This window comes from Chrysochloris asiatica, unplaced genomic scaffold, assembly GCF_000296735.1.
Source record: "Chrysochloris asiatica unplaced genomic scaffold, ChrAsi1.0 scaffold00080, whole genome shotgun sequence".
NCBI classification, from domain to species: Eukaryota; Metazoa; Chordata; class Mammalia; order Afrosoricida; family Chrysochloridae; genus Chrysochloris; species Chrysochloris asiatica.
Window position 1 is genome coordinate 11,680,351 of NW_006408598.1, and position 15,063 is coordinate 11,695,413.

The window sequence follows — 15,063 nt, forward strand, 5'->3', positions numbered from 1 at the left end:
ACCATTTTTTAAGACTAGCATTCATTTGTGTGCAGGTATATAATTGTCCTTAACATTAAAAAATATATATACAGTATTCAAATTGTGGCAAATCTGTAGGTGGAAAACGACAACAACCCACAGCAGCTGCCAGCCATTTCAACAGTCTTCACCGGCGTCACTCAGTGACATTAGTTCTGATCAGAATGGCGTTCCCCTCTCACCAATCCCAGGTTTTTAATCCCATAACAGAAGCTCATTTCCCCTCATTATTGTTTCTTATTAAAAAATAGTTAGGCATGAAGAATTTATATAGATTGGCTTTCTTTTTGCATCTAAATCCTGGGTTAATGACTACCAGTTAAAGGTATCTATAAAACGATCCCTGTAGGTTGACTGTTGTTTTCTTGTTATGTAGTAATAAATGTTATTCTCCTTCTCTCCCAATTTCTTTAGGCCTTTCAGTTAGCCTCCCGAAGATGGCTGAACTTGCAGGAATACCAGAGCAAGAAACTAATGTCTGACAATGGAGTGAAAGTTCAAAAATTCTTTGTGGCAGACTCTGCGAAGGAGGCTCTTGAGGCGGCTAAGAGACTAAGTAAGCTTGTTAATAACAGGAAACAAATACACAAGTAGTAGTTGTATGAAAGCTGGCCAGCGAATTATACTAACAGTGGCTGAGACGGTGGAGAACTTTGAATGTGAAAAAGGGCAAAAGTACAACTAGAAAAACTTCACTTTTTTTTTGGCGTGAAATAGCAGTAGGTGGGATGTTGTTGCACGGTCATTTTTCTGAGGTTGTCTAGTCACCACGGAAGCCAGTCCTCTCGTATGTGTTTCCATGACTGGGAGAAAGATGGTTGAAGCATGTAGAGTGTCAGTGGGAAATCCGCAGTAGGATAACTCAGGCCAGAGGCGTTGCATCCTGCTTTTAGCATCTTGTGAGAGTTATGAGTGATTAGAGGGGAGAACAAGGCCAAGAGCGTGTTCTTTGAAGTCAGGTCAGCTGTGGTTCAGTGCTTTGCCCCCCCCCCCCCTTTTATCACCTATGTAGTTTCGTATAAATGCTTTCTCCTCTCTGCTGCTCAGTTTCCTCTTCTGTAGAGCAAGACTAGTAGTGTTTATCCCCCAGCTATTTATAACTGTAATGGAGATTTCACCTGTGTGAACTACCTGGTACATGGTAGAACAATCTAGCCAGTTTCCTTAGTTATAGATTGAAAATTTAGGATTTGGGTCCTGGTGTCTGTTTTCCAGTGATCTTTCCTCAGGTGGTACATGACTCTATGATCAGTCTGGATCAGTGCTTTCCAATAGAAATATGATATGAGTCACATATGCATCTAAAAATTTTCTCACCGTTACACTAAGAAAAGTATAAAGAGATTCATTGTAATAATAGATTTTATTTACCTGTGTTATTGTTAAGTACCGTGGAGTTGGTTCCGACTCATAGTGACCCTGCACAGGGTTTCCGAGGCTGCACATCTTTATAGGAGCAGAACTCCTCATCTTTCTCCCGCGGAGCAGCTGGGAGTTTTGAACTGCTGACCTTGATTGTGGTTAGTAGTCCAATTCATAATCACTATGCTACCAGAGCTCCTATACCTGTGGTGGTAATGGTGATTATATGCCATGGAGTCGGTTCTGACTCACAACAAAGTTTCTGAGGCTGTAAATCTTTAAGAGAGCAGATAGCCTCATCTTTCTCCCGCGGAGCAGCTGGTAGTTTTGAACTGCTGACCCTGAGGTTAGCAACCCGATTCATAATCACTGTGCTACCAGAGCTCCTTTACCTGTAGTATATCTAAACGATCATTTCAGCATGTATGATACCAAAACAAATCTAGTTTGTATTTCACATCTCCGATTCATTTCAATTCAGACTAGCCACGTTTCAGATTCCCAGTAGCCACATGTAGCTAGTGGCTACCATATCAGGTAGTATAAGTCTGGGCATTGAAATGATTTGCGTACATTGCCTGAAACACTGGCAGCGTTCATTTACTACTGAAATCTAAAAAGAATAGAACATGTGTGAGTCTGCATTGTCGAGACAGCTACAAGTGGAGAAAAGTTAGGGGTGCAACATGGATGTCCCATCATCCTATGACCATGAGGTTGATCGTGACTCCTAGCAACGCAGATAAAGCAGATGTGCCCTGTGGGGTCTCCAAGTCTGTACCTGCCACATCTTTCTCCTGTGGATTTGCTGGGACAGCTGCGTGCTTTAAACGCCACCCCACTAGTCTTCCTCAAGATAGATGGAGGCTCTTTATTTCAATTTTCCAGTTTTCAGCTGTCTTTTAAGCGCTTAGGTGTTTCAGCTAATAGTAGTTCTGCCTGTACCTCCATGTAGAAGTTCTCCGGATGCTCATACGCCATGTCCTTTCTATGTTGTGCCATTTGAACTCTGTCTTTATTCTTTTCTTCCACAGATTCTTACTGCGTGCTAGCCGTATTAGGCACTGTGGATATGGCTAGGGGAGACGGGCAGGCCCTTTTTATTAGAACTTAGAGTCTAGAAAGAAATTGATTTGTAATTGCATTTTTGCTGCTAAATGTAGGCATTTTAAGAAATGAAAATCTATCAGAATTGGTGTTTATGGATAGATAAAACAGTAAAATTAGATCTAAACCTGGATAAGAGCTCCTCAGTGACCCAGCTAATAGACTTAGAAAAGGTTACTCTTCTAACCTTTTCACAGGGTACTCCTGTGGTTTGAGGATGGGGAAATGAGAGCCAAGGAATGTAAAGTTCACATTGGTCTTTGATCATCATTTCCTCCGTTATTAAATGCTGGTAAGCACAGCTGTCCAGGTGCAGGCGTCTGACCCCATTTTAAGGGGATTCTGGAAGCAGATGATTCCCCCACCCTGGCATAGCACAGCTGAAAGAAGATCTGTCTTTCCGATTTTTCCATGGAGATTTGGATTTACTGAATTGATTGGCTTCTTAGTTAAATGTTTGTTTTGCAAGTGTTGACTTAGCCATCCCTCTGTGGCTGTGACCATGTGCATGCTGGTAAAGTAGACTTTTTGCTTTGGACGAATTAGCAAGGTGGGGTTTTAAATGCTGGGGTGTGCTGAGTAGAGAGAAAGAGATGGAAAATAAAGCAAGTTTAAGTAAAATAAGATAAGATTTGGGTTATTGAGTAGTTTCAAGAAAATTTGTCAAAGAGAATACTGGGAATGAACATGTTGAGATTGTGTGTGTGTGTGTGTGTGTGTCTGTCTGTCTGTCTGTCTGTCTGTCTCTGCATGTCTGAGATGCTCCTTTAAATGGAGTGGCTAGGGAGACCTCTCTGACCTTGCTTAGAACTAAAGGGTATTTTAAACAACGGATCACTTCACTTGATGAATGAATGAGTAATTCTTCTTTTTCTCTGTGAGTAATGTTGGTTTCCCTTGTTGAATGGACAGTTGTGAATAAAGGACATTTATAGTCTCCTGAGAGGACAGGATACCAAGTCAGTTAAAAATGAAATACAATGATCGCAGTATTGAAGGAAGCATGCACGTTAGTGATGCTGCCAGCGTATCAGAGGAAGCTAAACAATCAGGATCTGGCAGAACTTCACAGTGTTAATGTTCTCATCACTGTAAGAGTGACAAGATACAAGAGCACAACTGGGCCTTTACCAGCGAGATTTGTGGTTAAAGTTAAAGCTGAGTTACATATACATCTATCTCCCTGACTGTCCTGAAAAGGGCACCTCTACCTGCGCTGTAGGATAAGCACTAGACAGCTAAGCCCAAGGTTAGTGGTCCAAACCCATCCCATACTGTTCAGAAATCCCATAAAGGATCTGAGTGGGAATCAACTTGACAACCTTAGCAACAGTAGCAACAATATACATGCTGGAAGCCTTTAAGGACTTTAAAATGCTGCTTGGTGAAGATCAAAGATTGCAGGCTTCATTATTAATTGTACTTTAATGTAAAGTCCTGGTGTGGCACTGTGGGTCAATGTACCACACTGCAAAGCTGTTTGAACTGCAAGGTCAGCAGTTCAAGTTCACCAGCTGCTCCTCAAATCCTACACAGGGCATTATGGGTCGGAACCGACTCAACAGCACTTCACAACAGCAACAATGTAAAGAAAACAAATTTCTCACAACTGGAGCAATCAATAGAATGATGATAAGTGGAAAGCAGATTGAAGTTGTCCGAGACTTCAGATTGCTTGAATCCACCATCCACCCTCATGGAAGCAGCTGTCAAGAAGTCAAATGATGATGTTACATTAGGCAAATCTGTGGTACAAGACCTTTTTAAGGTCTGTTCAAGAGCAGATACCAGTTTGAGGACTAAGATTTGCTGTTCCAAGCCAAGGTATTTTCAATAGCCTCGTATGTATATGAGAATTGGACAATGAAAAGGGAGACCACAGAATAATTGTTACATTTGATTTTTGATGTTGGAGAATATTGAAAGTACCACGGATTGCTAGAAGAACAGACAAATCTGTGTTGAAAGTCGTACCACCAGAATGCTCTAGAAACCAGCATGGTGAGACTTCATTGCTCATGTTTCAAATACCAACAGGGAGGGATCAGTTCCTGGAGAAGGCCATCATGCTTAGTAAAGTGGAGGCTCAGCGAAAAGAGAGAAAGAGGAAGACTTGTATCAAGATGGGTTAGCACAGTAAGAACAGCTCTGGGCTCAAGGGTAACAGCAGTTTGAGGCATGAGCAGTACTGGGCCGTGTTTCGTTCCGTTGTGCATAAGGCAACTATGTGTTGGAATTGATGCAATGGCATCCAACAACAGCAATAATATATTGCGTATTTAATCATTTACCAAATTTCGCCATTTTAAGTGCAGCTTTGTTGTTTTACAATCAAGGAAACAGGCAAGATGAGGTTAAAAAAACTTGCCAGGTTTATAGAGCTAATAATCAACGAAGATAGGGTTTGAATTCAGCAATATTAGATTTTATCTCCTCCCCACGCATGTTTCCTCTCTGCTAACTTGATGATGCTATTCTTAGGAGATTTTTATGTGTGGCTCAGCATTTTTAAGATGGAAAATGCATATTAATAAAATTAGGAGATTGAATTAAAACTAGATGTGGCAGGTTCTAAGATACGATTTATAGGAACTTTGTAATCTGTAGATATTTTCTTTATGATTTATTTTGGTGTATCTCTTTGTGTGATAGAACATCATGCTATATATCACGGAAAGCTTGTTAATTCGGACATTTAAAAAATGCCTAATGCAAACCTTTTGTTTCTTAGCCTCATTTCATAATGATAAGATGTCAAGTGAGACTCTCATTTTCTTACATAGAAAATGGACTTAGGTCTGGTTGAGAAAGTAAATTTGGTTTGGTTTTTAATCCATGGATAATATTCATTTCTGCTGCAGTTTGGATGAGCTGCCTTTGTAGAAAAGAATTGTTTCCTTTGCCTATAATGGTCTCTGAAGGGTTATTGTATACTTCTCCTTATAGATTAAAATTAATGTATACAATCAACAGATGATTATGATACACTTACTATGCATATAGGAGTCCTGGTGTGGCGCTGTGGGTTAATGTGCTAGACTCAAAGTCATTTGACTGTCGAGGTGAGTGGTTCAAGCTTACCAGTCACTCCTTTGAAACTCTATACAGGGTCGCTATGAGTAGGAATCGACATGATGGTATCCAACAACAACAACAACAACTATGTATATGAGGAGCCCTAGTGATGTAATGGTTATGAGTTGGGCTGCTAACCTCAAGGTCAGCAGTTGGAAACTACCAGCCGTTCTGCAGGAGAAAGAGGAGACTCTCTGCTTCCATAGATTTACAGTGTCTGAAACCCTATGTCAGGTTGCTATGAGTCAGAACAGACTCCATGGCACATCTCCACCGCTATGTGTATGACTAATATTTCAGTCCTCTTTAAAAATGACTGAATGAGCATCTCATTTAATTCGAAAGGCCTGTCTTAAAGGAGGGGTCGTGGTATGGTGCTGTCGGTTAACGCGTTGTACTGCAAGCTGGGTTTTAGCCATGAGGTCGGTGGGTCAAGCTCACCTATACAGGGTCCTTATGAGTCAGGATCAACTTGACAACACTTAACAACAACAACAATCTTAAAGTAGTATTTGAAGACCAACATACCAACATAATGAGTTCTTTCCAGAACCTACTTTACAGTTTTTGGAATTTCCACAACAATTTGTTAATTATTCTATTCAGGTTTACTTGAGAATCTCAACATTTGATTAATCAGGATGATTGTATTTCAGAAAGTCATAGCTTTATTTATTTATTTTGCCAGAAGGAAAAGTGTATTATAAATGGAGAAATTAATCTTCTTTGAGCTAATAACATGCATCCTAAAATGGAGATAAGGAGTTTTTATTGAACTTGGCTAGCTTTGGATTGCTTTCAGCCACAACATGTTTCCATCCGTCAATAAGATAACTTATTCTGTTTATTTTTCAGAAACGCATCCTAAAGCCTAGTGAATTACTGAGCCCACTAAGGTATTTTATGTGCTAAGGGAACTACTACTGCCCATTGAATACTGATAGACATGGCCTATGGTGCTTATGTGCCGTGGAGTTGGTTCTGACTCATAGTGACCCGCTCATTATTTCCGAGGCTGTAAATCTTTATGGGAGCAGAATGCCTCATCTTTCTTCCACGGAACAGCTGGTAGTTTCGAACTGCTGACCTCATGGTTCACAGCCTAATTCGTAACCACTACGCTACCAGAGCTCCTTATAGGAGATTAAATCCTATGCAAACGTCCTGGAATGTTGAGGCTTTGTCGGATCTCATTCTGTAGTTACATCGTGTACAGAGATCTTAAATGCTTTGCATTAAGATGATGATCATCATTGGCTTACAGTGGCAGGTATGAGGAATACTGACTTCAGTCTATTAAATCTTCACTATCCCTGCATACATCAGCTGCCCAGTATTTTGAATACAAAGAATCTAAAGTAATGGTGAATTGAGTCTACTAGATGTTGACGAGATGTGGGCTTCCTAGGAGTAACAGTGTGTCCTCACCAGATGGGAGCAGTTACTGTGATATGATTTGATTATGTCCTTGGCTGTTAATGGCTTCCTTTAACTCCATCCCATTTTCTGTACCTGATTCACTAGGCTTCTGTGTGTTTATGTGACTGTTTCTGTCATCAAGTTGATTTCAGCACCATGGGAGTTTCTTGTCTGTAATCTTAATGGAAGCAGCTTGCTTGGTCTTTCTCTCGTGGGGCCGCTGGGTGGGCTTGAACTGCCAAGGCAACCTTTAGGTTACTAGCCTAGCACTTAATGATTTGTACTACTAATGGACTCCTGCTGAGTCTGCTGAGCAATCCCATGCTCCCGAGTGGAACTGTCTTATAAAGTCCTCTACGTGTTAATATTTATGGGGGCAGATTGCCAGGTATTTCTCCTGCGAAGCTGCTTTTTGGATTCAAACTGGCAAATGGTTGTTAGTAGCTGAGTGCTTACCTATTTGAGCCAAGAGGGTCCTACTTTACTGTCATCTGTTGTTGTTGTTAAGTGTCGTTGAGTTGGTTCCAAGGAGCGACTAGTGAGCTTGAACCGCCGACGTTGCATTTCAAACCGACTTTGAAGTCCAGTGCATTAGCCCACAGCACCACACCAGTAATATCATTTCCTGCATGATAATTTCAGCTAGTTAATTTCTGTTATTTGCAAGTGAAAACCTTGATTCATCAAGGTTTAGATAGAAAGTACTTATCATAGGTCCTAAGACATAGTAAATGTTCAATAAATCCTGGTGTTAACTCAGAAAATTTTTACTTCTGTTCGCGTTCTAATATTTCTTTAAAGGAATACCTGAATTGAAATTAATGGTCTTTTAAAAATGTAATTATAAAAAAGATCCCATTGAACGCTTGTAGCCTTTAATAATAAATCCTATTGTATATATTTTTGCTAAGACATCCCCTTCTCTTTTATAAAATGTTCTTTTCTTTCTGACTCTGCAAATACAATGGGCTTCTTTGGTTGTCTTCTTGGAATGTCTCTGTGTTAGAATACCTTTTTCCTAATTGTCTTGTGGTGTTTAGGAATAGAAGCAGCAGGAAACCTACAGAATGAAGGGCAAGACCAAGGCAGGCTGTGGGTAGGCAGGTTTTACGGAAGTGCCGGATATATTTTCCTTTCAGGTTTCCTTAGAAACGAATGAGAATGCGGCTTTGAAAGGCAGGGCCTCAACTTGAATTCTGACGCTATAATAAAGCAAGGATTAAGTCTCCCTATTTTTTAGCCAATGAAATGACCAGTAGTAGCGTTAGCCTTTGGGCCTTTACTGTGTGCCTAACTTTGTGCTAAGCTTCTTGTAAGTATTATCTCATGTAATCCTTATTTAAACTGATGAAAAAGGCATTTCTTTAAGGACTGGTTCAGAATATCACCAGATCTTTGTGAGCCCACAAGTGTGTATCCATGGCAACTGACATAATTTTACTTTCTGGCTTTTCTGTGTATCATTAATGGATTTACTTATTAATTTGCTTTTGAAAACTCCCTCATTGTGAGGAAACAAGTAGTTTATATTGCCACATGGCATCATTTTCCAGAACTTTCTTCTGAATTATTTTTCACTCACCCCAGTGTATGGCTTGAGAGTTCTGAATGTCCAGACGATAAATTATTGGATGGTAAATGCAGAAGAAAACATTGCCTGGGATAAGTGGCTAGAGGAACTAGCTCTTTATTATCCTTGGATTTAGATATCTGGCCTTTTAAAGGAAATCTTAAACATCATCAGATAAATGTTTCATGATTATCTTAGTAATATCCCTGTTTTGATTTTGGCAAACACTATAAAGGATAAAGAAGCAAAAGTCTCCTCCAGCCCTGTTACTGAGCAGTAACCTGTGTTACTGTTAACATGTTATTGTTAAGTGCTGTAGAATTGGCTTTGACTTACTGTTTCTGTGGAGTTGCTGGTGAGTTTGAACTGCTGACTTTTTGGTTCAGTGCTCATCCTACAGTGCCACACCCGGACTCTAATGTTAATATACTTCCTTTTATCTTTTTTTTCTCTGAGCATTTATCCATTCGCTTAGCAGCATTAAGTTGTGTGTGTTGTTGTTAAATGCCATTGAGTCCGTTCCAACTCATAGTGACTGGATAGGGTTTTTGAGGCTTTTTAAATCTTTACGGGAGCAGAAAAATCTCATCTTTCTCCCGTGGATCTAGGTGGCTTGAACTGCCAATCTTGTGGTTTACAGTCCAGTTCTTTTCCTCTTGTGTATATGTTTACATAAATAAGATTGTTTTTGTTGTTGTTCTCAATGCCATCCAGTCAGTTCCGACCCATACTGACCCTGCATAGGGTTTCCAAGAAGCAGCTGGTAAGCTTGAACCACTGACCTTGCAGTTCAAAGTAACTTTGCAGACTAGTGTATTAACCCACAGCACCATACCAGGACTCTTAAGTCAGATTAAGAGAGAATTTATCTGTTTATGAATTGGGGCAATTTCCATACATACAGTTTTGTGTCCTACTTTCAAAATTTCCTGTGTAGCATGAACATTACCCAAATACTAACTCCCCTCTTTCTCAATTTTGTTTTAATGATTGTGTAGTAATCCTTGGAAACCCTATGTGGGTCTCTGTGAGTTGAAACCGGCTCGACAGCACACAGCAGCAAGCAGTATTAACCCTTAGGTTGACTATAGATTAGTTTCTGCTAAGATTTGCTTCGATTTCTTTTTTCCCCCTGCTTTGCTCTATATGGCACTGTGGGTGAATGCGCCAGACTGCCAAACCGTTTGAACTGCAAAGTTGGCGGTTGAAGCTCACCAGCTGCTTCTTGGGAACCCTATGCGGGGTCACTATGGGTCAGAACCGACTCGATGGCAGTTAACAACAACCACATTGCTGTATTGGCTAATGCTAGCTGCTGTCATGTATAAACCACCCAGTTCTCAATGGCATCATACAGTAGAACCTGTGAGAGACTGAAATGGCTTTGTTCTTCCAGCCTTGGTAAGTTTCCCAGTTTGGACAGTTTTATCACTCTCCTCATACTCTCTGTTAGAGAAAAAGACTTCAGTTTTCCTTCTCTGACATGCTTCCACTGTAGATAGCTCCCAGCTTTCAGAGGTTTTACTATACAATGAAAAAAAAGAATAATTGCTGTTGTTTTAAGTGCTGTCGAGTCAGTTCCTGTATAGGGTTTCCAAAGACCAGCTGGCGGGTTTGAACTCCTGACCTTGTAGTTTGAAGTCCAGTGCCCATCCTACAGAGCCACACAAAAGTTAGTTCCTACTCTCATAAAAGTCCCATGTCCTTTCTCAGTCCTTCTCTAAATGATAACTCAGGAATGCAGACCCTGCTCCATCATTTCTCACTGCTGTCTTCATCATGGCTCCTAATGATGACATGGGAATCATCTCCTTTTGGGCCGCTCAAATGAGGAGAAGGGCATGTTGGATTGCTTGTGGAGATTTGCGAGGACGTCATTATCAACTCCCATTCTCTTGGCTAGAACTCATCATGCGGTCATAGTTAATGGCAAAGGAGGTTGGGAAATACAGTCTCAATTAAGCCTACTTAAAGGAGCTCTGGTAGCGTAGTGGTTACGAATCGGGCTGCGAACTGCAAGGTCAGCAGTTCAAAACTACCAGCTACTCCGTGGGGGAAAGATAAGGCTTTCTGCTCCTGTAAAGATTTACAGCCACGGAAACCTTGTGCAGGGTCTCTATGAGTAGAAACCGACTCCACAGCACACAACAACAACAACAACAACAAGCCTACTTAGGAAGAATAGGAAATGGCTTTGGTGACATGTTGTTGTAGTAGTAAGTTTCTCCCGTAGGTAGCAGTTAGAATTTTGGGAATTTTTTTTTTCTTTGTTTCTTTTTACAATCAGAATAGAGTTCTCTCAACCCAGCTTTATCGAGATCGATTACTCTAAGCCACCATTTACTTGACTGGGAAATTGGTGATAATAGTATTAGTTCAAGGAATTATTCTGATAAGAAAGACAAACATAACACATGCCTCTTATAAGCTACTTTTTTTTTTCTTTTTTTCATTGAACTGAGAGAATGTTTTGAGCCATCATGATGTGGGTTAATGTGCTGGACTGCAGTCGTTTGAGCCACGCAATTGGCGGTTCAAGTTCACCAGTAGTACCAGTAGGAAACCCTACACAGGTTCTCTATGGGTCAGAACCGACTCGGCGGCACTTAACACAACAACAAAAGGAATATCATAATGTCTATTAGAAGCAGCAACCGCAGATAAAGCTGTTCAGGCTCCTGCACTGACACCCGAGTGCTGCTCCACTGTTTTTGCCGTACGGCTCCTCAGATGATTTGATGATGAATAGATTATTCCTTGTATACTGTAGGTTGATATTTTCTACGGAGATGGCAGCATATGAAGTCCAAAGTTGCATAATTTGGAAAGAAACTGAAAATCAGTCTTCCTTTACATAGAAACAGAATGAATAGTACCTGAGGAATTAAGCTTTTCAGATGCCAAGCTGTTCCCCCAGGTAGCGGTTACAAGAGTAGTCCATGTTGAACAGGTGTTCATAAATAGTACTAAGGCTTGAGTTTTCTAGGTTACCTTAAAAAAAAAAAAATCAGAAAATGAATTGAGAAGGTTTTAAAAAAAATTGCTTGATCTACCTTAGGATGAAAAGCGGATGAGTAAACAGGCCATCTGAATTTTATGTTTGTTTCTTTTCTCCTTTCATTTAACATGGAACAAGCTAAGGGATTTGGGAGTCTCTTGTTTCTCTCAAATTAAATGTGAGTCTAGTATTAGAATTTGATTTTCTTTCTTTGGTCTTCAGTCTTTTATTTGAGCAAATGTATCAGTCACTTATGTATGGGTAAAAGGAAGCAGATGGGCTGTGGATAATGGGGGAAATAGCAACACTGAAAGTACTTGATACACAAAACCTAAACAGTTCCGAAAGTACTCAGGTGCTCGAAGTAGCCCCGTAGAACAACTTTATATAAGTATGAATTTTATTTATAAATAACCTGTACATTCATTGTCATAAACATGACAATATTGAGGTGCATGTGTTTTACTACAGACTCTTTACTGCTCTTCCTTGCTTTTCTGGATTTGGTTTAAACTCACGGCAGTGTACGTGGCCAGCGGTGTGTGGCCCAGCCGCAATCTACCTTTCCGTCACGGGGCCTCTGTACTGTTTCCCTGGGTGTGGCCACACCCATCGTCTCCTCCCTGCCTTTGCTCATGTTCTTTCTTTCATGGACTCCTTTCTAGCACAGTGGAGACGACGGAAACTGGTTTTGGATTCAGTTCCTACATCTGCCAAATGTTAGCTTTGTGACCCCGGTCAAGTTACTTGAATCCCCAGTTTTCCCATCTCTAAAATCACCCTAGCATTATAGTTCTGAAGACCTCGGGTGGTGCAAATGGCTAATGTGCTTGGTTGCTAACCCAAAAGCTGGAGGTTCAAGTCCATCCAGTGACACCTTGGAGGAAAGCCCTGGTGATTAGCTTCTGAAAGTCAGTCACTGAAAACAATTCTACAAAGACACACATTATGGTTGTCATGAGTTGGAATCAACTACAAAGCAAAGTAAATAATAATTAATAATAATAATAATAATAATAATACCTCCTGGGGAGTAATGAAGATGAAATGAGGTCGTGCATTTCTGAGGTTTAACGTAGTGTGTCTCCTGGTGTCTGTGTAAGGTCTTCTATGCTGTGACACTTTCTTAGTCTATGGGGAGGTGGTGAAGTTGAGTTTGGGAGCTGACTGCCTTGGTTTAATGCCTTGCTTTGTTCTTTACTGGCTGTGTTTTAGCTTCTCTGGATCGATTTGCTCCTCTATATAATGCAAGGTGCCAGTAGCTCCTAACCACAGTATTGCGGGGGGGAGTGGACCAAGACTTAAGGCCATGTCTGAGTCATAGGAAGAATCAGTCCATGTTGTCGTTATATTGTGAAGTTTTCTTATGGTGCTGTAGGATCTGCATCTCAGTGTCCACAGAAAGGAGAGGGGCCGGGAACACCTGCCTTATGACATAAATGTGGGTATTTTCATATGAGAAATAGATTTTATCTGTTTCCAGAAATCAGGACAGGTGGTTTCATGATTCATCTGACTTGTAAAGTTTTCATAAATGACTCTAAGCATAAGGGACCATCCCTTTTGGTTTGTCTGGGATAGTTTGGGATACATGCATGATTTCAGAATTCTTATTAATAGCAATCTCTTTAACTGTCAGAGTTTCAGTTTAAACAGTAAAGTATGTGGTCTCCGTAACAGCTGTGTTTCACATGAAACCTGCTTGTTTCTGGTTATTATTTCATTTGTTTGTTCACCTTCTAAAGGAAGATGGAAAAGAAGAAGAAAAGGTCTTCCTGACACTTAGCGATGATGGCAGAAGCAGTTGGGTAGGACAAGGCTTGATTCTCCAGTCTAAGACTGGGACCATTTCCCATTCATCTTTGCACATAGAACATAATTCTGGTATGTTGAACATAGTTCTTACTTTTGTTAAGTGCTGTTGAGTCAGTTCCAACTCATTGTGATCCTGTATAGGGTTTCCAAGAAGCAGTTGGTGGGTTTGAACCACTGACCTTGTGGTTGACAGTCCATGGCGTATCCTACAGTGCCATACCAGCACCCCTTGAACATAGTAGGAATTCATTAAATGATTCCTGAATGGAAAAGCTACTAGGAGAACAACCAAACCTAGGAACCCTCCACCTAGGTTAAAGGTTTCTGAGAGCCCATCTTACTGTATATACCCAATGGTTTTCTCTAATGCTGGAGGGACATTTCTTTAAGACAGATGTAAGGGAATGGGTACCACTAAAGGAGCAGCAGCTACATGGGTGATGGCAGTAAATTGGGAAGATGTGAAGAGAAACATCATCTTGGTGACACTGTCTGATGCCACCTTTGTGGCTGAATTTGGTTCATGGCTCTCCTCCTGTCTAAAGCCACAAAATAGGCTTGAGAATAATGCTGGGATGCTCAGGGCTTCTGATACTGGAATCTACTTAGGCAAAGACAGCTTCATTTTCTTCCAGATTCTGTAATTTAAGACACACACACACACACACACACACACACAGAACTATATGTCCTACAGTACTAGACAGCAGCTGTCCATCTTTGCCAGTGTTTTGTGTTCATTATATCTTGATAAAGTAAGAGAAGGGGCTACAAGGAAACCAAGAAAGGGTTCAGCAACACCTGTGATTGAAGTCACCTTTTTTTCTGTTGTTAGTTGCCATTTGATGACATCTCACTCATGGTGGCTCTGTGGGTTACAGGAAGTAGAGAGTAAGTAGCGGATTACTAACCTTAGGGTCCTCAGGTGAAAACCCCCAACTGCTCCTTGGAAACCCTATACAGGGTGCCTATGAAGCAACACAAAAGCTTTCCTTTCTTTCTTGTTTGCAATTCAATTGTGATAGTGATACACCGAATTTCTGAAAACAATTGTTGCTATTGTTAGGTGCCATTGAATCTGTAAGGACTCCTAGGGACCATATGCACATCAGAGTGAAATACTGGTAGATCTTGGGTCAACCTTACAAGCCTTACTATGTGTGAGCCCATTGCTGCTGACACGGTGCCAAGCCATCTCACTGGGGACCTTCCTCTGCTGCTCCCACTTTCCATTTTACCAGCTATGATCTACTTCTCCATGGACTGGTTCCTCAGGAAAATATGTCTGAAGGATGAGAGACGAAGTCTGGCCCTTCTGGCTTCCAGGGACAAGGATGTGCTTCTTCCAACACAGATTAATTTGTTCTTTTCACAGACCGTGATACTTTTAAAATTCTCCTTCAACACTGTAACTTCAATGAATGATTTGTCTACAGTCCTTCTTATTTATTCAGTCTCCAACTTTCACATGCATATGAGGTTATTAAAAATACCATGGCGTGGATCAGGCGCACCTTAGTCCTCAAACTGGCATATTTGTTCTTCAACACTTTAAAGAGGTCTTGAGCAGTGGATTTACCTAATGCAATACTGGGCACAAAGGCGCTTAACAATAACCTAGAATTATCTTGGCTGAATGTTTATGAATCCTGGTGTGCTGCTATAGGAAAGCACTTGAGTACAAGGTTGGTTTGAA

General features: G+C 40.7%; 1 protein-coding gene across 1 annotated transcript in view; it reads left to right on the plus strand.

The window, feature by feature from the left end:
• Positions 1–439: 439 nt before the first annotated feature.
• The window catches only part of SUCLG2 (succinate-CoA ligase, GDP-forming, beta subunit), a 296,247-nt gene continuing 281,623 nt past the window's right edge, over positions 440–15,063 (plus strand). Inside the window, exon 1 of the mRNA XM_006865639.1 lies at positions 440–577. Within this exon, the coding sequence (XP_006865701.1) occupies positions 496–577 (82 nt within the window). The 5' untranslated portion in view covers positions 440–495. The remainder of the gene's footprint in view (positions 578–15,063) is intronic.